Source organism: Microtus ochrogaster, unplaced genomic scaffold (assembly GCF_000317375.1).
Source record: "Microtus ochrogaster isolate Prairie Vole_2 unplaced genomic scaffold, MicOch1.0 UNK3, whole genome shotgun sequence".
NCBI classification, from domain to species: Eukaryota; Metazoa; Chordata; class Mammalia; order Rodentia; family Cricetidae; genus Microtus; species Microtus ochrogaster.
In genome coordinates this window covers 16948806-16975905 of record NW_004949101.1, presented here as the reverse complement: position 1 = coordinate 16975905, position 27100 = coordinate 16948806, and the positions used below count along the sequence as shown (strand labels likewise).

At 40.7% G+C, this 27100-nt stretch overlaps 1 protein-coding gene across 3 annotated transcripts in view; it reads right to left on the bottom strand.

The window, feature by feature from the left end:
* Positions 1-27100, bottom strand: part of CUNH20orf194 (chromosome unknown C20orf194 homolog) — a 137368-nt gene that overhangs the window by 83114 nt on the left and 27154 nt on the right. For 2 of the 3 annotated variants that reach the window (XM_005365596.2, XM_026788471.1), the window contains exons 7-15: positions 23370-23447; positions 17574-17672; positions 15248-15303; positions 13942-14077; positions 9879-9960; positions 8894-8930; positions 3852-3939; positions 2655-2731; positions 198-242 (exon numbers count right to left, since the gene is read on the bottom strand). In XM_005365596.2, the coding sequence (XP_005365653.1) occupies positions 198-242; positions 2655-2731; positions 3852-3939; positions 8894-8930; positions 9879-9960; positions 13942-14077; positions 15248-15303; positions 17574-17672; positions 23370-23447 (698 nt within the window). The remainder of the gene's footprint in view (positions 1-197; positions 243-2654; positions 2732-3851; positions 3940-8893; positions 8931-9878; positions 9961-13941; positions 14078-15247; positions 15304-17573; positions 17673-23369; positions 23448-27100) is intronic. The other variant, XM_026788470.1, reaches the window with a different exon arrangement.

Here is a 27100-nt window from a genome sequence, read left to right as displayed (position 1 = left end):
CTCGAAAAATCAAAAAAAAAAAAAAAAAAACAAGATGCAAGAGCTACCTAGAATTACACCTGAATTATTAGCCAAACAGTGTTGTAATTAATAGAGTTTCTGTGTGGTTATTTGGGTCTGAGCAGTAGGGAAATGAACGAGCCACAATCTTTGTCCTTATACTTTCCCATGAAAGGAAGCACAGTAATTGCACCTACCTTCCCTGGTTATTCACAGCATGTATATGAAAGGTCATCTTGGAGCTGCAGACCAGAAAAGAAACACAACAGAAGTCAAGACTCTTGTTCAGTACTGGATCAGAATTCTCTGAAATACTTGCTTCTTCAATGTATCTTCCCTAGACCATCATGGCCACTCAATCAAGTGATGTCATATTTTTTTGTTGTTGTTGCTGTTTTTGTTTTTTTAGACAGGGTCTTACTATGTAGCTCTCTGGCTGTCCTGGAACTCACAATGTAGACCATACTAGCTTTGAAGTCATAGAGATCCTCCTGTCTCTGCCTCCAAATGCTGGGATTAAAGGCATGTGCCACTAAAACTTGAGTGTCATCCTTGCTTAGTTATTTTAGATGCCTTTCTTAAGGTCCCATGACATCACCAAGTATACAGCCAGAATCTTAATAGCCCTGCATCTGTGCTGGTTCTCAAGGCTGCCTCAATTCTTGGCTGTGAGCAGGTGTAATACCCATGCAGACTGACTGGGAAGGGCCCTCTCCTGGCCAGGGCTTCTGCTGCTCAGTGTCTACAAGATGACTAGGATCCTCCTGCTTTTCAGTACTCTTGGGTCAACTTGCCAGCCCTGCTCTGTACCCAAGCAGAAGGTGCTTTTGCTATTCAAAGTCCACTGCTATGAAGCCACAGCAGGGTCAAACCTTCAGAACTTTTCTATTTTCTCTCTGGGAGACAAGGGTCTTTCTGAGATAGTCTGTGTATTCTTGACTGACTAGAAACTGCTCTGTAGATCCGTCTGGCCTCAAACTTGCAGTGATGCTCCTGCCTCTTCCTCTTGAGTGCTTGAGGTTACAGACATGTGCCACCATGCTCAGCTTTCTCTAAGTTTTTTTAAACATTTATTTCATGTGTGTATATGTGTGTTACGTGTGCATACCACCTTGCACATGTGGAAGTCAGATGACAACTTGCAGGAGTTAGTTCTCTCCACTCACTATGTGGGCTCTGGGCATCAGGCTTGGCAGTGAGTGACCTTACCCAGTAAGCAATCTTGCCAGCCTAAGAAACTTTTTAAATTGCATTTGTCTATAATTTCATGTCTTAGCAGGAACTAGCTGATGAAATAACACATGAGTTTCCTGTGTCTATTAATTGCTCCCCCTTCCTTCCCCTTCTAGGGGAAGCTATGCTAATGAATGAACTTAGGGACCTCGGTAAAGTGATCCTGGTGGAGGGAAGCCTGAGAGACTTTCTTTTTGCTCAGTGATTTCTCCTTCTGCCTTTCTCCAGCTAGGATGGTGGCAGGGGCAAGAGCTGGAGGGGAAACAGAATGACTGTGTCAGCCTTGTGGCGACAGAGAAGGCCTCACCACCACAGCAACTATGATCTACATGTCCAGTGCTCCACAAACAGATGTGAAAGCTCCCCATCTTACTTAAATCAGCACAGCTGGGAAGGAAAAGGGGCTTCCCAGCAAAGGCCTTAAGGAACAGACAGCACAGGGCAGCACCGTAGGAGAAGGGGCTTCCTCTAGTTCTCCTTTTTCCTAGCCAGGACCTCTGGGAAAGGAGAGGTGAAACAAGATGAAGGCCTTGCACCAGAGTTCCGGCTCTTCCTTCCACTCATGGAGCTGCAGCCATATAGCAGAGTTCTTCTTCCTATTATGTCAGCCAACTAACCTATCCAACCAAATGCTCCCTTCTCACTACTCAGGACCACAGATGTGGAAAAAAATGGGGGGCATGTGGTAGCAGGTAGTAGGGCAAAGCACACCTGCAAGTATCTTTTGTGTTTTTTTTTTTTTTTTTTTTTAAAGATAGGGTGTCTTCCTAATATGTAGGTCTGACTGTCCTGGAACTTGCCATGTGAATCAGCCTGGCTCTAACTCATAGAGATCCACCTGCCTCTGTCTCTGATTAAAGGCATGTACCACCATGCCTGGCTAGAAGTATTCTTAAATAAACTTTCCAGTATTGGTCTTTCATATCCTTTGTATAAAACTGCACGTGCGCGTGTGTGCACACACACACAATAGTCCTCCTGTGGGATGGAGGGGGGAGTGGACTGAGTGCAACAGAGCTCAGCCATGGACCAAGGCAGTGCAGAGCTGTAACGGGGCATGCTGGGAGGTGCGACAGGAGGACAAGGAGCCAGGCTCCCACCACCTGAAAGGCAGGGAGCTCCAGAGCAGGCGCTTTTAATCGGTGACCGTCTTCATGTGCCCAAGTCTCCTGACCCTCACAACCTCCTTATCTCTGGGACCAGGCCCATCAGGACTTCCCCAGTTCTAATGCAAATCTGCCTCACATTCTACTTTCAAAACCTGGATAGTTTCTCCATCCTCATCATGACTGATTCTCCTTCTGCCTATTATTTTACCGGAACATTTCTCAAAAGGAGAAAAGGGTGGAATATAAACTATAAGGGATAAGAAGTCTTTAATTTTTTTCTTAATTATCATAAAAATATCACCTGTAGCTTACCGTAGATCAGCTTTGAATGGAACCAGCTCAGAGAACACTAGCCCATTCTCCAGAGTATGCTCTGCTACCTCCTTGGCCTGTAAAAGCAGCAATAGAACAATTAGCTTTCAAGTAGCAAAAGTATATATATCACTGATAGGAAAGGCCCTTCTAAAAGGCGGCCAGAGCCCTTCCCTTCTATGTAACTACTTTGTATACCTCAAAAGATTAAAGTGAAAGCATCAGGTTATGGGGACAGGTGCCTGCTGGACTCACAGGAAACTGTACTTAGGCAGGGGCGCACTGGCATCTGATCTGCTGGAGAGATGGAAGCAGCCAGTTAGGCAGCTGGATTGCTATGTGAGCACTAGAAACGTGCCGTTTCGTCCCTTCTCCCCTGGCTCTGGGGAGGGACCAAATGCCTTCAGTTTCTGCCAGACATTAAGACTATTCAAATAACTCAATCTATGGATGTCAGTTAGGGGGAAAAAGTGTAAGGATGTATACTGAAGGATAGTTCATGGCTTTGCAGAGGCTTTCTACTACGAAGCAGCTAAAAGGGCTGAGAACACCCACATCATTACCAGGATTCAAGTTCCGTAGGAAGGGGGCTGCCAAGGAGCTGGTGACTACAGCTACAGTCCCTCTGACATCTACATTATACACAACCTTTCCACTGTCAACTGGCTTCCTTCAGGAAAAGTCCTACTGGCTTTGGAAGGCATCAAGCCGTCTCTTCTCATCTTACTGGGTCAGATTTAGGAATCCAACACAGCAGGGCAGGTTAACCGCAAAACAGCAAGGAAGAAAATGGTCAGAGAGCGAGTATAAGCAGGCTTGCCTAGAAAAGGTAAGTCAGATTTTCTAGCCTGTATTGAGTTTTAAAAACTCAATTACAGGAAACAACTACATAGCTCAAAGTAAGCTTTACTAATTTCATTAAAATTCAACAGAATAAACTATTTTTGACTTTTAAAAGTGTCCTGTCTAAACTATTAATGAAACAAAGACTTTTCTTTAACACAAACAGGTGTTTAAAAAGGCTCATAAAATAGCAGCATGGCCACAGGCAGCAGCCGCTCAAGTGTTGCAGGCTTGGCTACCAAGACCCCAACTCATACAAAAGTGAGTATTGCAAGGCTTTCAAAGAACAAAACGGTTAGGATGATTTACATTAAAATAATGACTACCAAAACAGAAATATGGTACTTAAATTACCTTTGCCAGACTGCAAGTTTTAGCATAACATGCAATGCCAGCCAAAACAGCCTCAATAACAGCAGCATATATCTGGGATAAGAGCCTACTTTAAAAACAAAAAATAATGGTTAATATAGTATCACACAGTCTCATAAAAAACTGCATGCCTGGGGCAGAAGAGATGGCTCAGTGGTTAAAAGCACCGGCTGCTCTTCCAAGAGGACTAGGGTTCAATTCCCAGCACCCTCACGGCAGCTCACAACTGTCTGTAACTCTAGTTCCAGGGGATCTGATGTCATTTTCTGGCCTCCAAAGGTACTGCACACACATGGTATACAACATACAAGCAGACAAAACATTTATTCACATAAAATAAATTTAAAAAATATAAGTTCTATGCCCATAAATGGTCCATAAGAATCTTTTAAAAAGATGGGGTCTTGTATGTAAGGCATGCTAGCCTCAAACAATCTTCTCGCTTTCCAAAGTGCTTGTATCACAGGCATAAAGCACCATGCCTGACTCCCAAGAAATCTACTTTTAATAATGGTTTTAAATAAACCAAGAAAAGTACCAAAATGGAACTAACTGAAAAATGGAACTCTAAACTTATGTCAAAAGAAACTCAACTTTAATTCATAGCTCCTTAAACTGTGGACTGCTGAGATTTGAACCTGCATCCTTTGGAAGCTCAGCCAGTGCTCTCAACCGCTAAACCATCTCTCCAGACTCTCTTCTGGTTGTCATTTTGTCAGGGTCTTACTATATATCAATACAGAAACCAACACCTGACTATCAAGCCCCTTAATAGCCTGTGTATTGTTAGTGTCACCTTTACCAGGATTCCACAAGGTCCAGGTCCCCACTAGCACCGTGATCTGGAATATCTGACATGGGCCTAATTACACCTTAATATTAACCCTGGGTGCAAGGCTCCAATGGATTTGGTTTAGGCAAATATCAAATGGTCCAGAATGAGGTCCTAGACAGTGGCTAAGCACAGAGGGAAGGGAAATGGAAAAAAGGGTCAACTTGCTATTAAAGTGAAAGAAATATATATAAAAAAGAAAACCCTGATATATGCATTATGGTTAAAGTAATATATAATCTAAAAACACAATCTTTTGCTTCTAAAAATTTAATTATGTGTGTAGGTGCCCCAGAGGCCAGAAGAAGGCACCAGATCTCCTATACATGGAGCTACGCGTGGTTGTGAACAAATGGCAATGGCATCTTGTCCTGACTCTATCTTGTGTCAACTCTTTTGGGACTGACCATGGCCCTGACCACGGTCCAGAAGTATTAAGCAGAATAACTGATGTTTGTACGAGCTAAAACATAAACTAAAACAATTAATAGGAAGTGTAAATCAGAAATCACTGTCATGCGTGTCTGGAAAATACTGCCAAGCTTGCAGAAAGAAGTTGCTTCGATCCCCCTCAAACGCTAATGTAATTTGGGTTTGTTTTTAAAAATGCTTACCCTGGGCTAGAGAGAAGGCTCTGTGGTTAAGAGCATTGGCTGCTCTTCCAGAGGTTCTAAGTTCAATTCCCAGCAACCACATTGTAGCTCTCAATCATCTATAATGGGATCTGATGCCCTTTTCTGGCACGCAGGCATACATGCAGGCAGAGCACTAGTACCAAAAACAAAATTAAACACCAAAAAGCCCAACCAAACCAAACCAAACCAAACCAAACCAAAATGCTGTACTCCTAAGCTTCGACCCCCCATAGACTCTGAGGCATGAGCCTGTCCTCGAATGCTAGCTTATACAAGAACTTATATACTTTTATTTGGCTAAATTAGCATATTGTCAATAACTATCGTGGATAATTTAAATGAGCAGCTTGACATGGGTGCTGGGAAGTTAACTCTGGTCCTCCATGAGAGCAGTACACTTTCTTAAGCACTGAGCTAATCTGTCTCTCCAGTCCCCCAAAATACAACCTGCTTTAGCTACACAGGAAGATATACTGCATATAAGATATGAAAGGCAATGCCAGAAAGAATTATGGATGGTCTATTTTCCTTTCTCTATTTTCATATTTTCTGTATTGATTACATAATTTGCATTATATTTTCCTAGACAGGGACTCACTCTGTACTTGTGGCAATTCACCTCCTTCATCCTTCTCAGTGCCGAGACTGCAGGTGTGAGCTGCCACACTTGGCTCTCCCCCACCACAATAAAAGGCAGCAGACTAATCTAGGCTCACACTTGTAATTCGGAGACACAGGCGGGAGAGATCTAAGCAAATCCAGACCAGCCTGGGCTACACAACAAGACCCTTACAGGAACTTGACTTGACAGAACTAGACTTGACAGAAACAAGACTCACCTAGGGGGAAGATTTGGTCATGTCTGTAATAGATTATCTAGATTAGGTCATTTCTGATGACTTACCTAAATGTGGGCTTCACCACCTACAAATACAAGGTAGTCATCTTTCTTGACTTCCTGAGTGGGTACAATAAGATCAGCCACTTTATGTTCTTCCTGCCACAAAGTCTTTGCTATGACAGACTGCACTCTCTGTGAGCAGGAACGAACCCTTCTTCATGTTAGCTTCATTGCGTTATCATCATTTATTACTGTATGTGTATATATGATATATGTATTACGGGGTGAGGCATGTGCACTGCCACAGCACATGCACAGAGGACAACTTGTCATAGTCAGTTATTTCCTTTCACTTCCCTGAGGCAGGGTCTTTCTGGTTGTCCTGCTGCTCTATGTACTCTATGATAGCTGGCCCAAGAGATTCCAGGTAATTCCTCTGTCTCTGCCTCCTCTCTTGACACAGGAATATTGGAATTACAGATGTAAGCCATGAGATCCAGATTTTTCTGGGTTCTGGTAATAGAATTCAGGTCATCTAGCTTGCTCAGAAAGTGCTTTTACCTGTTAAGCCATTGTTGGCTCTTTATTTTTCATTTAAAAATATTTATTTATTGGCTTGTATCTAGGAGGGTATGCAGCCTGCACCCATGTTGTATAGCAATTCCCTCCTATATGAAATAGTCCATCCTAAAGGGAATGCTCATTAAAACTCAGGAAATTCCATTTTTTAATTTTATTTTCTTTATTGATTTTTTTAGTTTTTTTGTGACAGAGTTTCTCTGCGTAGCACTGGCTGTCCTGGAATTCAGTCTGTACACCAGACTGGCCTTGAACCCAGAGATTAACCTGCCTCTGCCTCCTGACCATGCCTGGCAAGACTCAGGAAATTCTAAAGAAAAGTTGATGAAGACTCAGAAAGTAAACAACTTGTTAAGTCTCAGAAGTCCCAGAAACTGACCAACTGCACAAGGCCCCTGTGTCTCCAGGGTTAAGTGAGCAGAAAAGGCTGCGGAGAAGACTCCATTCAGAGCCTCATCACCCAGGCTGGAGTGGGCAGGGACACAACTGTAGCTGCTGCTGAGTCATCCACCTTCTATAAGTAACCCCAATAAACTCACTAGTTTACCAAGCTGAGCCTTTTTTTAAAGATTTATTTATTTATTATGTATATAATATTCTGTCTGCATGTTTGCCTGCATGCCAGAAGAGGGCAACAGAGATCATTACAGATGGCTGTGAGCCACCATGTGGTTGCTAGGAACTGAACTCAGGACCTCTGGAAGAACAGTCAATGCTCTTAACCTCTGAGCCATTTCTCTAGGCCCTCAAGTTGAACTTTTGTGGTAAAGCAAGTGGATGTTTGTGTCTCCAGGAACAGTGTCACACAACGGTGTATGGCAGGCATGTGGAGGTCACAGAACAACTCAGGAGAGTTGGTTCTCTTCTCCCTGGGTTCCAGAGAATGTAGGCCTGGCAGTGAGCACTCTTACCTGCTGAGCCATTTTGCTCCCCCTCCCTTTTTAATTTTCATGTTTTGGCCAAGTATTTTAAAATTCTTTTTGTTGTTTTTTTGTTTTCTTAGTTTATTTTTCAAGACAAGGATTCTCTGTGTAACAGTCCTAGCTATCCTGGAACTAGCCCTTATAGACCAGGCTGGCCTCGAACTCACAGAGATCCGCCTGTCTTTGCCTCCCAAGTGTGGAGGCAAATGACCCTGCCTCAAGTAAAAAAGATGTGGTGAGCAGAATGTCACGTGCAGTAAGCAGTGTCACGTGCTACGGAAGCGTCACTATGATCAGCGCACGGTGGTGAGAGCTTGTCTGGAGACTCTCACAGGAGAGTGCAATACCTGTGCTCCCTGGACTGACTATCACTCCCCTCCAACTGGAGAAGGAATTCATCGCTTTGCAGAGTACACAGACTGTGCGCGAAGGGGATGGCACTAACAAGGCACATTAGCCAAGCAACCTTGATATTCAACAGGAATGCTGCAGCCAGATTACTCGCATACACAGAAACCCACTCATTCTGGGAATTGAACTCAGGACCTTTGGAAGAGTAGGCAATGCTCTTAACCACTGAACCATCTCTCCAGCCCCCAAACCCACTCATTCTGAAGTCATGCACAGACAACTATTTGTGACCAACCCTGCTGGCCTTTGAAGGAAGCAGTTTAGAACTCATAGTTACACTGGGCACTTGGGTGAAGAGGATACCCTTTGGAACTTCAGTGCATTTATTTCCTGTCTGTGGGTTCCTCCTTTATGTAAAGGGAGGGAAGTCAGTACTAAGTAGGGCCTCCCTAAAGTTACACAGCTCTGTTCCACAAGCCTGAATGTCAAGTCCAGAGAAAACATTCTTTAGACCACCTTAGATAGCAGATTTTTCCCAAGTAATTGCAGAATGTTTTGGGTTTGGAAAAAAACCTCAATTAAATATGTTTCACCATGTATGAAATGTATGCAAGTAAGTTATGTCATACAAGTATATGAGCATACAAACAGGAAGTCTGGGAGGGGTTCCAGAGAAAGGAGCAGATGGCAAAGCTGGCAAAGCTCTGGCCTGGGTTCCAAGCTGAGAGGTTCTGGGGACTGACTGGGAAAATGCACAGCAATGTCTCCTCATAACCAGACATCCTAGTCACTGCTGACCTCAAGGGGAAGCAGGAGAGAAACTCAGTTTTGAGAAGAAGAAATAAAACTAACACAGAACTTACATTTGTTCAGTTGTACTGGGAAGCTTGTCATCATCGCCTGTAAAGGGAAATATTTCCTTTTAAGTTAAATACAGATGTGCACACACAACAGTGGTACATGGTACATGGCTTTCCCCAGTATTTTCTTAGACTTTTACCTCCTGACCCTTTTCAACTCATTCCACAGAATCTTAGGATCTGGGATGTTTTATGTTTTATTTGAGGTTCTGCTTCCCCCATCCTTCCATATTTCCTTAATTATCTGACCTAAGTAGTCTTTCTTTCTAGAGTTTCCTGGTTTCTGTAGTAATGACCACTGATGTACTGACCTCTGGGAAGCAATAATGGGAGCTCAATTCAAAACTTTTCCCCATGTTTCTCTGGATACCTGAAGCTTCAGAGTACTCCAGTAGGGTCCTCAGCGATGGGGCATCCTATCACAGCCAATTCTCCCTCTTCTCACAAAAGCAATTAGACAGGACTTCAGCCATGTTATCCAAACTCACACTGCCACCCACACCCCTGCTATCTCCAACTAAGCCTCAGTGATCTCGGCCTTTCTTCTGACCCTGAACGCAGGGCAGACACAAGGCTACATCTCATCTTCCAACCCTGAGCACAGGGCAGACAAAAGATTAGACTTCATCTTCTGACCCTGAGCGCAGGGTACATACAAGGCTAGACCTCATCTTCCGACTCTGGGTGCAGGGTTCATACAAGGCTAGACCTCATCTTCTGACCCTGAGCACAGGGTACACACAAGGCTAGACCTCATCTTCTGACCCTGAGCACGGGGCAAACACATAGCTAAACCTCAAACTACAGGATGAACCAATGGATTTTCTCCTGGAATATCTTCTGTGAGGAATGAGTCAGACACATCAACTCTCAAGTTGCAATCAGGGAGGGAGTCAAGGCCCACAAGATGGTATTTTGCATAAAATAGTAAATTGCATGCTAACTTCTCCTTCATGGAAAATACCATTAGGTATTTAAGGGGACTTACCCAAGTAAGGAACATGAGTAGCGCCAAAAAAGTATGTCCTTGAACATGCCAGCGGTCCCTTTGGTGAGACACACTGAGCGACCTGAATATGGGGGAGAAAGAAAGATGAGTGAGCTGGGAGCTGGGGAGCTGGCTCAGTGCTAACTGTGCTCACCTCCAAGCCTGGCCATCTGATGTCATTCCCCAGAACCCAGGCAAAGATGGAGACAGAGAACAGACCTCACAAAACTGTCCTCTGCCTCTACTCATGTGCTGTGGCCCTGCATCATGAACATACACACAATAATCCACTTTGTAAAAAAGAGCAACTTAGACACGTGATGTTGAAGGAATAACTTAGACAATTTCCACTTGAGGGGACTGAATGCGGCTCTTTGGTTTTACCTGACCTCCAGAGCTCAGAGTGGCAGTTTGAACTGGTCCAAGAATAGCTTTTTTAACACTTCAGATTCATAACTAGTTTTGTTTATTTTTTATGTGTATGAGTATTTTGTATGATGTATGTCTTACACCACTTGCATGCCTTGTGCCTAAAGAGTCAGACTCACATTCACTGGAACTAGAGTTACAGATGGTTGTAAGCCACCAGGTGGGTGCTGGGAATCAAACCTGGGTTCTCATTTTTTTGTTTTGTTTTGTTTCTGTTTTTCAAGACAGGGTTTCTCTGTATAGCTTTGGAGTCTGTCCTGAAACCTGTACTGTAGACCAGGCTGGCCTCGAACTCACAGAGATCTTCTGCCTCTGCCTCCCGAGTGCTGGGATTAAAGACATACACCACCACTGCCCAGTCAAAATACTGATCCCAGCCAGTGTTAACCACTGAGCAATCTTGCCTAGTCCAGAAAGTCATGATTCTTGATTGGCCTTCAGGGATCCTGCCCAAAAGAGAGGCTTCTTGTTATTGTTGGCTGGGCGGTGTCAAAGGCTGGTAGTGACACCTGGCCTTCTCTGAGATGACACCGAGAAGAGTCAAGGTGGAATAGCATCTCGTTCTCATTCCAGTGCATAGGGAGTATGTCTAGGAAGAGGTAGGGGATGATGCTTTTCTGTGGTATTGCACAGAAGTTTTTATCCACAAGTTTCGGTCTTATGAGGCTGTCTTTTGGTTCTCTGGATAGTTGTGGGCATTTCTGAGTACTGTGTGTGTGTGTGTGTGTGTGTGTATTATACAGAAAACTTAACCACCACTTGTATGTGTGTGTGTGTCTATGATATACAGAAAACTTCACCTCATGGTTTGGGTGCTGAACTTATTAGCCTGTCTGCCTCTTTCTCTTCACCTTTTAGAGTCAAATGTCCAAGGAATTTAAATGAACCTAGCAGGTAAAGGAAAAAGTATACCCATACCATTTTTTTAAAAAAATTTTTAAAAGAATTTTTAAAAAATGGGATATACAAGTCATCCTATCTTCTTTATTTGGATTTAACACATAAGGTCAACAGAAACATTATACAGAGCTGCCTTTCCTCTGGCATTTTCCATATTTCCAACAATTCTGGAGATTAAAATGGAGTGTTCTAATTTCATCTCCACTGCTATAACTAAAAGCCACTTCGGGGAGGAAAAGCTTTATGTGGCTTATATTCCCAGGTCACAGTCCACCACTGAGGGAAATCAAGGCAGGAACCTGAATCAGAAACTATGGAGGACACAGCTTGTGGCTCATTCTCTGGCTTGGTCACAGGCTCGTGCTTACTTAACTTTCTTATGCAGCTCAAGATCACTCCTTACTCCAGGAAGGGGTAATGTCACAGTGGGCTGGGTCCTCCTACATCAATTAATAAGAAAATCCCTTACATGTCCACATGTCTGATAAAAAGAGCTAGTTACTCAATGGAGATTCCATTTCTGATGTCAATGTAGATTGTGTCAAGTTGACAGTTACTGCTTACCTGGGACAACAGGACAGCAAGATTCTACAGCACATGCATTCTGGTAGTTCTCTGACCTAAGCTGGCTTAGAGGTGGCCCAAGGCTTTTAGAATGCTACCATATCCACTTGGGTCTTGTGTTCTCAAAATCCTAAATAAAAACCAACTAGACCTACCATTCCAGCTTTCCTAATTTCTTACAATATTAAAAAATACTTTCTTAGAAATATTTGAAAATACTTAACATTCTCCTAAGACAGCACTGACTTTGACAATCATTAGAGTCCCACATTCAAGTATAATGATCCTGTTACTTTATTTGCATGTGTGTATGAGAGGGAGAGGTTGCACATGTTTATGTGGGTGCAGGCATAAACATGCCATGGTATGTGTTTAAATACCCTTCAGGTGTTGGTCTCTGCTTGTCCATCTTGTTTGAAACAGGCTGCTGCAGACACTAAGCTAGCAAACTTAACCAGCAAGCTTCTGGAGTCTCCCGTTCCTGCCTCCCAACTTCCAACAGGGGTATGCTGGGATCACTCATACTTGACTGCCCTGTCAGGCTTTTATGTGGGTTTTGGGTATCTAAACACTACGCCTTGACCCCTAATGCTTCCTTTTTTTCTTTTCCAGACAGGGTTTCTCAGCCAAGGCTGTCCTAGATGTCCTGGATTTTGCTTTATAGATAGGGCTGGCTTGCACTCACAGAGATCTGCTGGCCTCCAACTCTGAGTACTGCGATTACCAGCCAGTAGTTTCTTTTTAAATAATACAGCAAACAATATACCATCATGTAATAAAGAATAATCAGAGAGTAGGTGAGATAGCTCAGTGGATAAAGTCTAATGACTTGAGTTCAATCCCTGGAACCCATGTGAAGATAGAAGGAAAGAACTGGCTCCATCAAGTTTGTCCTCTGACATCCACACGTACTGTGATACATGGGTGACCCCCTCCTCTCTGCACATCACACACTTACAAATAAAATAAACATAAGTGTTTTCAAATACATACCCAATACTTATTTTTTTTTAGCCAATTTTTACCAGATACTTTTATTTCTTTTTTATAGTTACAATATTTATATCTATATAACAAGAAGTAAGAAACTTACAAAACTCTAGAAATCACAGAGACATCTTGCTGCCTGGACAGTCACCCAAAGTTCTTCTGTACCATTGGGGCATCCATCTTCTGTCTACAGGCCCATAGTTTCCAGCAGACATTTCCATGAAGCAGGAAATTTCAAAGGCAGTTTAGTCACTATCTGCTGTGTCCTGCAGAATGTCTCGCAGACTCTTTCATGAATCAGGAACCCCGAAAGATCATCTCACCTTTAGGCAAGTTCAGTAGTCCTCTCTCTGTGGGTTCTCTGTGTCCAGTTTATGCAATAGTCCAGGCAAGAGCAGTTTCTTGCCCAAATGGCTATCAGACTCCATAAGGTGCCTCTTCGATGCCCATCTTCTTCTTTTTATTATTTATTTATTTATTTATTTATTGAGAAAAAAAATTCCGCCTCCTCCCAGCCTCCCACTCCTCCTACCCTCCCCCCACTCCTCTCCCCCTCCCTCTCGAGTCTGAAGAGCAGTCAGGGTTCCCTGCCCTGTGGAAAGTCCTAAGTCCTCCCCCCTCCATCCTGGTCTAGGAAGGTGAACATCCAAACTGGCTAGGCCCCCACAAAGCCAGAACAAGAAGTAGGATCAAAACCCAGTGCCACTGTCCTTGGCTTCTCAGCAACCCTCATTGTCCGACATATTCAGAGAGTCCGGGTTTATCCCCTGCTTTTTCAGTCACAATCCAGCTGGCCTTGGTGAGCTCCCAATAGATCAGCCCCACTGTCTCCGTGGGTGGTGCACCCCTCTTGGTCCTGACTTCCTTGCTCATCTTCTCCCTCCTTCTGTTCCTCATTGGGACTTTGGGAGCTCAGTCCAGTGTTCCAGTGTGGGTCTCTGTCTCTATCTCCATCCATCGCCAGATGAAGGTTCCGTCCAGATGGGATTCCTCAGCAACTAAGCCCAATACTTATTAAAATATATAAATAATGAGTTATGAGTCACTTCTTTTCACTGTAAAAAACTTCAAATTCAGGACCAAGCCAACATAATAACTAAAAAGATTCCTTTGGGCCAGCAGCCCTTCCCTGTTACTAGACAGTAAAGTTCATCAAGTACCAGACAGTCTGGCCACTCACCATGTGTTTGGCAAAGCTCCCCACAGGACCAGTGTTGCGCACCAGGTGCCCCTCAGAAGGGAAGTTAAAGCTGCCTGCACTCAGGTTGTCTCGTGTAGAGTGGTTACCAAAGAAAACAAACGGCTGCCGATGGGGGCTAGAGCAGTAAGCAAAATGTAATTAGACAAGGTTCCAGACCGGACCTCAGGCTTTTCTGAGTGCTGTGACTACAGGATGGGCACTCTACCTAATGTCCCTGGTGGGCATGGAAGGGATGCCAGATGTCGCTGACTCTTCTAGAGAGCCCTAGGGATCAGACACTCAGGATGTAACTATACCCTTGCAAAGTTTATGCCTTCCCACTTGACCTCCTTTTTGTGGAATCAGTTCCTGGAGTCTGCTATCAAAAATATAATGATGACAATCCCCAATTCTTTATATGATAAAATTTTAACAGAAATACAGCTTTAAAGTCATAGTGGTTGGTCTACCCAGGTTCGGTAGACAAGAGAGCAGCTGCCAACTTCTCAGAACCTGTCAGGAGGGCAGGAGGAAAAGGATGTGATGGTGGTCCTCGACTGCGCCACCTCCACACACCCACTGCCAGTCCTGCCATCTTCCCTCGCCTCTCACTAGACTTCGCCTTCCTGCTCATTCCGCATGTGTTCTAACCAATCCATCCGGACAGTTTAGTCAGGGAGCTTTCCTAAGAGCCACCAAGGAAACTTCACATGTAGCATTTAGAAAATCAAATAAACATGACTCATTTTCCTCTGAAACTTTCTTCAAGCTAAGTTACACTTTAAACAGAAATGATTTTGTTTGAAACCCAGGAAGGTGATTTGTCTATTAGACTGAACTGGACTTGGGGAAAAGCAGAATCTGTCTCCGCTACCCACCAAAAAAAACTCCTGCTGATCATGACAAAGATGCTGAAGGAAATGCTCAGAAACTCTGACCACCTCATCTTTTGCAAGGTGCTGGCTTCTTAGCTTAATCCATCTTAACCCCACCCCCAAATACTGCTGTTCCTTGTCTGTAATGGGATACTGCTTCATTTTGCTTTCCTGAGCTAGAGGTAGAATAAAAATTCCTTTCTTTTAGATTGAAGCAGATTATCTATAATATTTTTAAAGCCATTTTACTAAAAGATTACAGAAAAACAAAGCAAATCAAAAGTTCAAAGCACCAAGACAAATTCATCACAACTTTTTTTTTTCTGTAACTAAACTCAACTCACACTCTAAACTTACTCCCTCATTCAACACCCCTGTTTTCAACTCCATTTTCTCTATCACCGTTTGCAGTTCCTTCCTAGGGAACATACCTGTTTTCAGTAATATGACTGGAGAGCATTCCATGACTGAAGTAGCTTCTGAAAGGCTAAAAAAGAGCCAATATCTGATGTAAGACAACAGCTTTGAAAGTAAGACTTTTTACATGTGTATATGTACATATACACGTCAGGAGAATAAGTAGTATGTAACAGAAAGACAGATATGTGTAGCGAGTATAAGAACACAGAAAGATAATGTGGTAGATAAAATCATGAATTTGGGGTATAGCAATGAAACAAAACATACTGAAGAAAACAGAAACAGGCTGCAAAGAAAAACAAAGCAAAACCATTCAAATGCATAGTGTTTAGTTATAGAAAAGAACCCTGACCAATCAGCATCTATAGTTAAACCACTAATCTTACCTGGCCTCTTCTCTTCTATTAAAGTCCCTACATTCCAATAGCTTTAAACACAAGTATAACTGCTAATTTCAATCAATAATCAGGGATTAAAGAACAAAGGAGTATAATAATAAACTTTTCCTAGGAAATAAAGAACTAATTCTTGACTTTGGATGAAGTATTAGGCTAAACTTATCGATCAAAAGTTTACCATACAGGGTCTCATGTCCAAATGGTTAAAAATTTCAAAAAAATTTCAGTGCCTTCCACTAAACATCTCTTGTATTTTTTTCAACCAGTCAATATTTCTTTCTTGCAGAATATAATAAATCACATACAATCTTTAGTAACTGTTAACATTTTGGCAAATTTTCTATTACATCCATAGACTGTTACTGATTATACTGAAGTTATTATTTATTCTAAAAATACTATTACTGAATCTTCTATATCAAGATGATTACTGTAGGTGCTAGAGAGATGGTTCAAGAGTTAAGAGCATTTGTTACTCTTGCAGAGGACCCCAATTCAATTCCCAGCACCAACACAGTGGCTCACAACCATCTATAACTACAGTTCCAGATGGTCTAACACTCTCTTCTGGCCTCTGCAGACACCACATACACATGTGGTACACAGATACACATGTAGGCAAACACTCACACATATAAACTAACAATAAATAAATCCTTAAAAATAAGATGGAACACAATCAAGGAAATTACCTGACATTGATTTCTGGCCTCTATATGTAGGTGGGCACCATGTGTGCAGAATACACATGAATACAAATATACAGGTATATCATGTATATACACAAATGTATAGTGATAAATTTATATAAGTTTTCATGGCAAAAAGGAAAAACATAAATAATTCAACTACAATAAACATGGAAGAAATACTCAAAATGTATAGTAAGATTTTTTTTTCTTTTTAATTTTTGAGACAGGGTTTCTCTGTGTAACAGTCCTGGCTGTCCTGGAACTCACTTTGTAGACCAGGCTGGCCTCTAAATCACAGAGATCCACCTGCCTCTGCCGCCCTCGTGCTGGGATTAAAGGTATGTGCCACCACATCCAGCTAAGAATTTTCTAAATTTTATGGGGCTAGAGAGATGGTTCAGTGGTTAAGAGCACTGACTGCTCTTCCAGAGGACCTGGGTTCAATTCCCAGCACCCACATGGCAGCTTACACCTGTCTGAAGATCCAGTTCCAGGGGATCTGACACTTCACACCAATGCACATAAAATAAAAGTTAAATAAACCATAAAAATATTTTAAAAAAAGAATTTTTAAACTTTACAAACTTCTGATACTTCTAGTTCCACTTTCAAAGATGCCAGGACACGCAGTTTGCTTGTAAGGTTTTGAGACAGGGTTTCTCTGTACCTTCGGAGGCTGTCCTGGAACTAGCTCTTGTAGACCAGGTTGGCCTCAAACTTACAGAGATCCCCCTGCCTCCGACTCTGCCTCCCGAGTGCTGGGATTAAAAGCGTGCACCACCACTGCCTGGCTCCAAAACAACTTTTTTTTTTTTTTCCGAGACAGGGTTTCTCTGTGGCTTTGGAGCCTGTCCTGGAACTAGCTCTGTAGACCAGGCTGGTCTCGAACTCACAGAGATCCGCCTGCCTCTGCCTCCCGAGTGCTGGGATTAAAGGCGTGCGCCACCATCGCCCGGCTCAAAACAACTTTTTTACATAAGTAAGGGAGAGGATTTTTGTGACATATCATTTATAGAAATAATAACCAAAACAAATCTAGACAGTGGTGTATGCTGAAAAAAATTTTAATAAGCCAGGCATTTTACCTTAGCATTTGGGAAGGCAGAGGTGGGAGGGTATCTGTAAATTCCAGCCAGGGCCACATAGTGAGGCCCTGTCTCAATAATAAAATAACAACAACAACAACAACAATAAACAATAATAAATTAACCAATTTTACTTTCTCTTTTTGACTTTCACTTACACACCTCACCCGCCTGAGATTCTGAAAGTTCCAGCAGGAAAGGGATTTCTGTGTCAAAGTTAGCAAAGAAGCTCGCCCACTGATGCTCAAATGCCACTAAGTCCTATGTGAAAACAAAAACAGGAATCATGAGATTATCTGAAATGCCAGGCTGTTCTATATGGGGATTATTTCTTATTATTTAAAAGAAAATATCCAGAAAAGGGATATCTATGCAGACAAAGTGGGTCAGCAGAAGTAGAAAAGTTAGCATCTTCAACAAATGGTGCTGGTCAAACTAGAGAGATGCATGTAGGAAAATACAAATAGATTCACATTTATCACCTTGTACAAAACTCAACTCCAAATGGATCAAGGACTTTAATGTAAGGCTAGATACCTTGAGTCCAACAGAAGAGAAAGCAGCCAATAACCTGAATGCACAGGCACAGGAAAGGACTTCCTGAACCGGACCCTGAGAGGCATTCAGACAAACCCTGACAGCATAGGCACTAAGACCAACTATTAACAAATGGGAACTCATAAAGCTAAAAAGCTTCTTCTGTACACAAAGCACATCATTTGAGCAAAGCAGTAGTCTACAGAATGGGAAAAACCTTTACAACCTATGCAGCTGACAGGGTTAGTACCTAGATTATACAAAGAACTCAAAAAAATTGAACATCAAAAAACAATTATAAATGAGGTATAGAACTAAACAGATAGTTCTCAAAATATGAAAAACAATAGGGTGAGAAGCACTTAAAGAAGCTGAAAACTGATCATCCACAAGGTCTAGCTATACATCTCTTGGGTGTATACCCAAAAGACTATATCTTACTACAGAGATACTTGTTCATCCAAGTTCAATGCGGCTTTATTCACGATAGCAAGAATTGAAAACAGCCTAGATATTCATCAACTGGAAAATAAATAATGAAGATGTAATAGAATATTATTCAGCTATTAAACATAATTATGTAATTTGTATGTAAATGATTAGAGCTAGAAACATTCATCCTAAATGAGGTATGAAAGACAAACGTTGCATGCTTTCTCTTATATGTGAATGTTAGCTCTTAAGCTTAGATATTCAGAGGTTAGGTATCTTGTGAGGGATCAAGTGGAAGGAGGGGATCTTCCAAAGAAGAACTAGGATATAATGTTATAAAGGGATTAAGGGGAAACTAGAACAGAGAGTTAAGTGGGCGGGGGATAGGATGGCAGATTAAAGGAAGGGATATGGAGAATAACAAATATTAATGGCCTTTTGAAAAGCCATATGGAAATTTACTGCTATAGAAGTTTTCTAAAATGTATGTATGTATATATATATATATATATATATATATATATGAAAGAAATTTAGTTACTTTATAATGGAGGAGACAAGGTATCATGTTATATGACACCAAGTAAAACCCCTAGAACCAGGAACCAGTGCTACTGGTTACCTTCCACAATCTGGAGGTACACTACTTATTTATGTCACCAAACATGGAGAAGTTGAACAGGTGCTCAACTAGAAGCCTCACCCCTACTGACTACTGTTCATGATAATAGAAAATACTCTATACATATTGCCAGAGGAATCTCACCTAGCTACAAAATCCCACAACCTAAACAATGACCTATCATCAAGATAGACTGGCACAATATATTATGGGAGTAACCAGTCACTTTAGAAAATAAACCAGACTTAAGGCCCACTCTGAGATGGACCCATATCTGACACTGCTGAATAGTCAAGAACTTGAGACTAAATAGGTCATGGGCTACTAATATTATTCTGCTAAGTGAGTATAGCAAAAAAAAAAAAAGATTCCTAATCATGTATTGCTATACCTATAGACCTGTGCATGACTCAACCCTCATCAGGGAAGTTTCTTGTAGTAGATGGTAACTAACATAGATACCCACAACTGGACAATGTGTGGAACACTCAGTCCTAAATGGAATGTCTTTACCAGGCCCCTCCCCCAGAGGTCAAGGATTTATGTGGAAGAGGAGGGAGAAAGATTGTAAGAGCCAAAGGTAGTAGATGACTCCAAGGCAACATCTTTAGACTAACAGAGCTGATATACGTCTGTACTTACAGAAACCATTACAACACACACAAACTTGCACAAGAGCCAGCCAGCCAGAATGCCAGCATGTAGAAGGGTCCCACCCCATCTATCAATCTATTTGCAATTGACACCTGCTGGGAAAGAGAAAACTAGTGTTCTCCAGTGTACCAAGTACACTCAAAGAAGGCCCCATGCTCAGGAGTGGTGGCAAACACAAAGTAGATTCCATGGTTTTTGTGTGCTTTTGCTATTTTTTTTTGTTTTTCTTATCTTTCTGTTTGTCTTAATTTTGGATTTTTTGGGGAGAGAAAGAATATAAAGTTGGGGGATGGGGAGGCATTGGAAGGAGGGAAAGAAGATAATCACAATATATAGTGTGAAAACTTCTAAGGCAATAAATGAAAAATAAGAACAAATAATAATATATCCTATTACTCTTAAGCTAATGATCTATCAACTTTATTGTTCTTGGTTTTAGAGAACAAGTTCTGAATTTATTTATGAATTCCACTTTCTTGTTTCCTAACTCACTAAATTAATTATTTTTTAAAAACTTTTATTTTTATATTTATCTATTTATTTATTTTGGTTTTTCGAGACAGGGTTTCTCTGTAGCTTTGAAGCCTGTCCTGGAACTAGCTTTTGGAACCCCGGGCTGGCCTCGAACTCACAGATATCCGCCTGCCTCTGCCTCCTGAGTGCTGGGATTAAAGCCGTGCACCACCACTGCCCAGAAATACTTTTTTATTATTTTATGTGTATGGGTATTTTGTCTGGGTGTAGGCCTATGTAGTCACTGTGGGAGCTAGAGGAGCATCAGATCCCATGGGACCAGAACTATAGACCATAGTGAATCACCATGTAGGTCCTCTGGAAGAGTATTCAATGCTCTTAACTGCCAAGCCATCTTTACAAGCCATTAATTCCTATTTTCCTTTAAAATTTCGATTTAGTCAGGTGCTGTAGTACATGCCTTTAATCTAAGCACTTGGGAGCAGAGGCAGATGATAGATGGGTTTCTGTTGAATTCAAGGCCAGCCAGAGGTGGTAGATGACCCCATCTCTTTTTTGAGACACATTCTTAAAAATAAATAAAATTTATTTATTTTGGTGAACACATGCCACAATATACATGTGGAAGTCAGAGGACAATATTGTGGAGTCAGTTCTCTCCTTCCACCTTAGTGTGACTCTGGGGATTATTACAGGGCATACGGCTTGCCTGGCCAGTGCTTTACTGGCTGAAGATTCTTGCTAAACCATCTACTTTCCTTTTCACCAGCTCTCTCTTCCCTAGTATTTCCTTTGATACTTATTTTCATCTGAAAATTTCTAAGCAATGTTCTAACTATATTTCAGGTATTAATAAACAGATTTTCATGACTTTGTTTCTTGATACATTGATTTCAGTTTCATCTTTATCAAAAACTGAAAGTTAGTTTAAACTTACCAAGTTGTTTTTAAAAATTATTATTACAGCTGGGCAGTGATGGTGCACGCCTTTAATCCCAGCACTCAGGAGGCAGAGGCAGGCGGATCTCTGTGAGTTCGAGGCCAGCCTGGTCTACAAGAGCTAGTTCCAGGACAGGAACCAAAAAAAGCTACGGAGAAACCCTGTCTCGAAAAATCCAAATAAATAAATAAAAAATAAAATAAAAGTTATTATTACTACTCAGTTCTAGAGTTTACCTGGTAACTATTGTAAAAATCTAATTTTTAAATTCTTTAATATGCCCAACAATGAAATTAGTTACATTACTGTGGAAAATATGCCTGACCTTCTTCCTGGTTCCCAGACATACAGCTTCTAGCACATGAATATCTTTAGTATGCTTACTTTAGTCCTAAGTGCCTTTCTTTCAAGTAACTTGAGTGCTTAAATATATGTTAAATCTCTTAATTTAACTTCAACTCTTCGTCATGAAAGAAAGAAAAGACTGGGGGCTGGAGAGATGGTTCAGTACTCTTTCAGAGGTCCAGAATTCGATTCTCAGAACCCACATAGAGCTAACTGCCTGAGAAACGCTCACCTTAGTAATGCATGTTCAAAGTGTTTATTGCTTCACAATATAAAATTCTAGAGTCATACTTATGGAGGGGGTTTATTGTAAGTACTGTTTTACTGTTTTTTTATTTATTTGTTTGTTTTTGAGACAGGGTTTCTCTGTGTATCCCTGGCTGTCCTGGAACTTATTCTGTAGCACAGGGTCGCTCGGAACTCAGATCTGTCTTGTCTCTGTCTCCCCAGTGCTAGGGTTAAAGGGATGTCCCACCAAGCTGGAAGACAGAGGCAGGCAGATCTACAAGAGATAGCTTTCAGGACAGGCTGCAAAGCTACGGGAAAAACCCTGCCCCAAACAAACAAATAAGAGATGTGCCACCACGTCCAGCATGCTTTACTGTTCCATTCTTTTGGTTTTTGTTTTGGTTTTTGTTGTTGTTTTTAGTTTTTGTAATGAAGAAATCCAAACCAGCCTGAATCTTACTTTTTAAAAAAATCTGTTTATGGCTGCCGAAGCATTTTTTGTTTGTGTTTGACAAGGAGGGGAAGGAGCGATGTATCAGTACTGAACATTCTGGGGGGAAGGGTCTCTGGGTTATGAGATGGCCTGAAATTCACTCTGAGACCAGGCTGGCCTCAAACAAACAGATGTTCACCTGTCTTGCCTCCAAGTGCCAGGATTAGAAGCAAGTGTTGTCATGCCTTGCTATCTTTAATATCTTTTTCAATATACAGGCAAGAAGGAGAGAGACAGATTCTAATTTCTCTGTGTAGTCTCCAAGAAGATCAGTCTTAGATACTTTTTTAAAAATTTACTGCTCATTAAAAATAACAGTAAACACAATCTACTCTACCTATTCTAAATGGTTAGCACGGAGCATGTGACAGATCTCAGAGGATTCTGTAAACTATGACCATTTACTTACCTTATAGATTAAAAGACAATTTTGTGGGACTGGTTCTCTTCTCTGGATTCCTGGGACCAAATACAGGCTAAGGCTTGACAACAAGTGCTCCGGCCGGCTGAGTTATCTCACTGGCCCCCTAACAAGATTTTGTTTGTTTTTGCTTATTTCTTTTAAGACAGGATCTCACTGTGTTGTGTAGACCCGGCTAATCTGAAACTCTATGTAGATGGGGTTAGTCTTGAACTCACAGGGCTCCACCATCCTGTGCTTCCAGACTGCTGGCAGAGCGCCACCACTGCCCGGTCAGAGGAAAACTTAAAGATTGAGAAGTTGGTTGGCATTACAGTCTAGGGTTGGACACATTTTTGTAAACAAGATAGCTGTAGAACACAGACACGCCCAGTTTAAGCACTGTCTAGAATAGCTTTTGTGCTACAACGACTTTGCTGAGCAGCTGCCAGGACCTAGGCAGGATGTTACAACATTACTATCTAGCCACTTCTTTTCCAAATTTAGATCTCTTTAAGCATCTTAACTTTTCATGCTACAAAAGACAACTTCACTGTTTCACTAAAGCCTATTACAACCAGCCCTCTCTCTGAATAACAAACCATAAAATTCTTTAGGTGAAACTAGCTGCCTCACCAGGCAAAAGGCCTAGACTGTCCTCAGAATGGAAGAGGAAGCCTCATTTTCCAGGTTTTCTACCTTGAGGAGTTCGGCACAATCTAGAAAGAAGCACTCTGCTCTTTGATTAAAGCAAACTAAGATATACCTTTGGTATTTAATAATTGACATGGCAAGGATAACTTAATTATGTTAAGTACATTTGGGCTCCTTACTTCTGAAAGCATGTTCTCCAGAGACATAGGATCCGTCCTGCTGTAGACATTCCATAGGCTCACACTCACATCCTGCAACTGCAATGAAGGGCAAAACATTGACATAATTAAGTCAAATCACTAGGGCAGCCAATTCTCATCTTATGATCTTCAAAATTACTACCTTTGTATAAATGGTGTTACTAGACTAATAACTGAATTATTTATATTATTAGTGACATTGTATTATTTATAAATTATTAATTCTTGTTAACTGTATTTACTATTATTAAACCAAGGCTTTATTAACACCAACAGAACAACCCAAAACCTTATTTATTAGATCCTATACAAATTAATAAATGTTTTCTTATTCAAAGAAATTATTTTCAGAATCTTCAGTTTATATCTGATTACATTCAGTGATGGTACATACAAACTTATACATATATATATACACATTGTTTTTTCTTTGTAATTTTAATTAAAGTAATACATGCTTGTGAGTTAAAAAAAATCAAACAGTACAAAAGGCTTATAATAAAACATTTGACTCCTACTTTAACCTCTGGAAAGCCCATTAATCTCAATCAGAAACAAGTACTTAGAGTTTTTGTCTTTGTTGTTATTTATGTTTATACTTTGACATATGTTCTTTTCACTATTTATCAATTTAGAAGTTAAGTATTAACTTATGCAAAGATGCAGGTCTTCTCTATCATCTCACCCCACACTTTCTCTCTATACACACACACTCTAATATCACTTTTTTGGCTACATCACTAGCTGTTTATAGCACCATACGAATATCAACATACATATCATCATACATATTACCATAATATTAGGTAAAGTACACTTCTACCCTCATCGCCTCATCAGGTATACTAACTTCGCCGATTTTTTTTTCACTAGCATAATTTTTGTTTGCTTTTTTGTTGCTGTTGTTGTTGTTGTTTGAAATAGGGTTTCTCTGTGGCTTTGGAGCCTGTCCTGGAACTTACTCTGTAGACCAGGCTGGTCTTAAATGCACAGAGATCCGCCTGCTTCTGCCTCCTGAGTACTGGGATTAAAGGCATGTGTCACCACCGCCTAGTTGTTAGGTGTTTTTTTTTGTTTGTTTTTTGTTTTTGAGACAGAGTCTCACTCCATGAGTTCTGGCTGGCCTAGAGCTTGCATTGTAGCCCGGCTGGTATGACCTCATAGGTATACCCGTCTCTACCATCTGAGTGCTGGGATTAGCAACTCAACCCTAAACTCCTTACTCCAGGATCACCCCCACCTCCACAGTCTACTACTGTCATCTCCTTGCCCAGGCAGATGCTCCTGGGCAGTACAGCATCTCTAGACTCTAGGAAGCCTGTTCCTCTTGCACTTCTCCTCTCAAGGCCAAATGCTTTATACAGGCTAGACAAGCATTCTCCTGACTTAATTATAACTTCAGCCTTAGATTCTTTTTCTTAAGTATTATTCAACTTTCAATTGAAGATCTTACGTTTGTTCGTATATATTTTTATTTAGTATTTGCTGATAATATCCTTTCTTTAGGGAGCTTGTCACCGTAAATTTAACATTGTCAGGTCACAGTTTCAGCATCTTAACAGTAAGAAGGAAGCTAGAGCCAAGGAAGAACTTTTTTCCTGTTGCTTCAAGGAAGGAAAAGTTCTTTACAACCATGATTTAATTCTTGTTAACAATGCAGACAGAAAAGGTTACAGATACATAGTAAAGACAGATCCAGACTGAAAAAGCCTCTAAACATGTCACAGTATACTTGAAAATATATGTGGTTATGTTGGAGAAAGGAGAAAGAATATCCACAGTTTTAGATCTGAAATAGTTTCAAAATAATGTCCTTAAAAGTAGAGTAATAAGAAAATAATAAGCTATGTAAAGATGGAATATACACAGAGTCTGGATACTGTATGTTATTGTGCTGTCTTTGAATTTTTTGGTTGCTAAGAGAGACATTGAATTATAAAATTGATTAATTAAACCAATCTATATATTTTATAAATGTCTTGACTTCAAAATTTAAGTCAAAAGGCAAGTTACTTTGGGGGAGAGGTTGTTTTTATTTCCATAGGAAATGAGAGACTATGGATTCATTTTGGGTTAAAGAAAATCAGGTCTGATGGAGGAAGACCCCCTGAAATCCTAACTATAGACATAAAAAGACAAACCTAAAGGAACTATAAGACATGTGATGTATATTTCACCTGGTCAAACACATAACAAAAAATCATCTTTGGCTGACTTGTGTACAATACACAGTTTATACTTATATTAATAGATAAGTATGTTACCTTCAAAAGTTTATATATTTTCAGAGGAAAGGGACCAGACACCAATAAAAACTGATGGCCCAGTTGGTCCAGCATCCAGAACTGCTTTTTAGGCTGCTCACTGAGATGATCCAGCCTCATAGAAGTCTACAGCCAAGACTTAACAATTATCCCAAATTTTCTCAGAGTCCAAAGATTACCAGCACCCCCAAAGAATAGGAAGTAGTCTAAAGAACTACATTCACATTTTCAAAAAAATGGACTATGAATGTCTGTCTTTGTTTAGAGGGAGGTTGGTTACAAATTATTATTGGTTATGGTAAAAAAAAAAAACCAAAGGAGTTAGATTCAGAGATCTCTTTCTAAAAGAAGAAAGGGGAATATGATATAGAAACGATAAAAGGGTGGATTATCAAATCTACTTTAAAAAAATATTTATTATGTATACAACATTTTGCCTCCATGTATGCTGACACACCCGAAGAGGGAGCTAGATCTCATTACAGATGGTTGTGACCCACCATGTGGTTGCTGGGAATTAAACTCACTACCTGTGGAAGAACAGCCAGTCCTCTTAACCACTGAGCCATCTCTCCAGCCCCTCAAATCTACTTTTACACTAAAAAAAGCAACTCCTAGTCTTAAATATTTTACATTGATAAGGATTTTGGCTTACTGATACAAATTTAAAGTTAATTGTATTATACTGTATGTATATTTATATTCTTGTTTAAGGTATTATTTTTATGCAGCTAATTTAAAAATGCAATGCATAATTAAGAAATACAGATTAATAGTCATCTATAATAGTGAAACTTATAGTCAGGTATGTTTTCAAGGTCATACAAAGACATATTTAGATAGATCAGTCTTCAAACACTTCAAAGTTGTACAGAATATGGCATTTTATATGATTAATAACTTAAGGCTTTTCATGACACTGAGACACATCTGCTCTTGGAAACACCAATCTACTTCAGAGAAGAAGATAGGCATTAAAGAAACTCCATAAGGAGTTTGTGTTCTTTATGGTAAAAGCTAGTCATGTGAGCCAAGAACCTACTTTACTGCTGACAGCCGCTGTCCAAACTAAACCAGCAGGACACAAAAAAGACAACTGCCAAACTTTGCCAAGACAAGGTAGGACAGTTCTTCAGAGTTCCATGTTTTACAGGAAAGTCTGTTAGATAGGCTAGGTCTGTAGGCCAGAGTTGGATGCCCTAACATTACAGAGAAACTCAGGGTGACTGTCCAGGCAGCAAGGTGTCCCTGTCTTTAGGTAACATTTCACTCTTCTGGGGTCTTTGACAAAGAAGACTAGAGGTTCATAGTTATAATTTTTCTTAGATATATGGTAAAAGATAAATTAGATATGAAACTTTAGACTCATCAAGATAGGATAGATAGTTGAGTATTTTCTCTAATTTGTCAAATACAAATGAACTGGATTTTGTAACTGTAATTCTT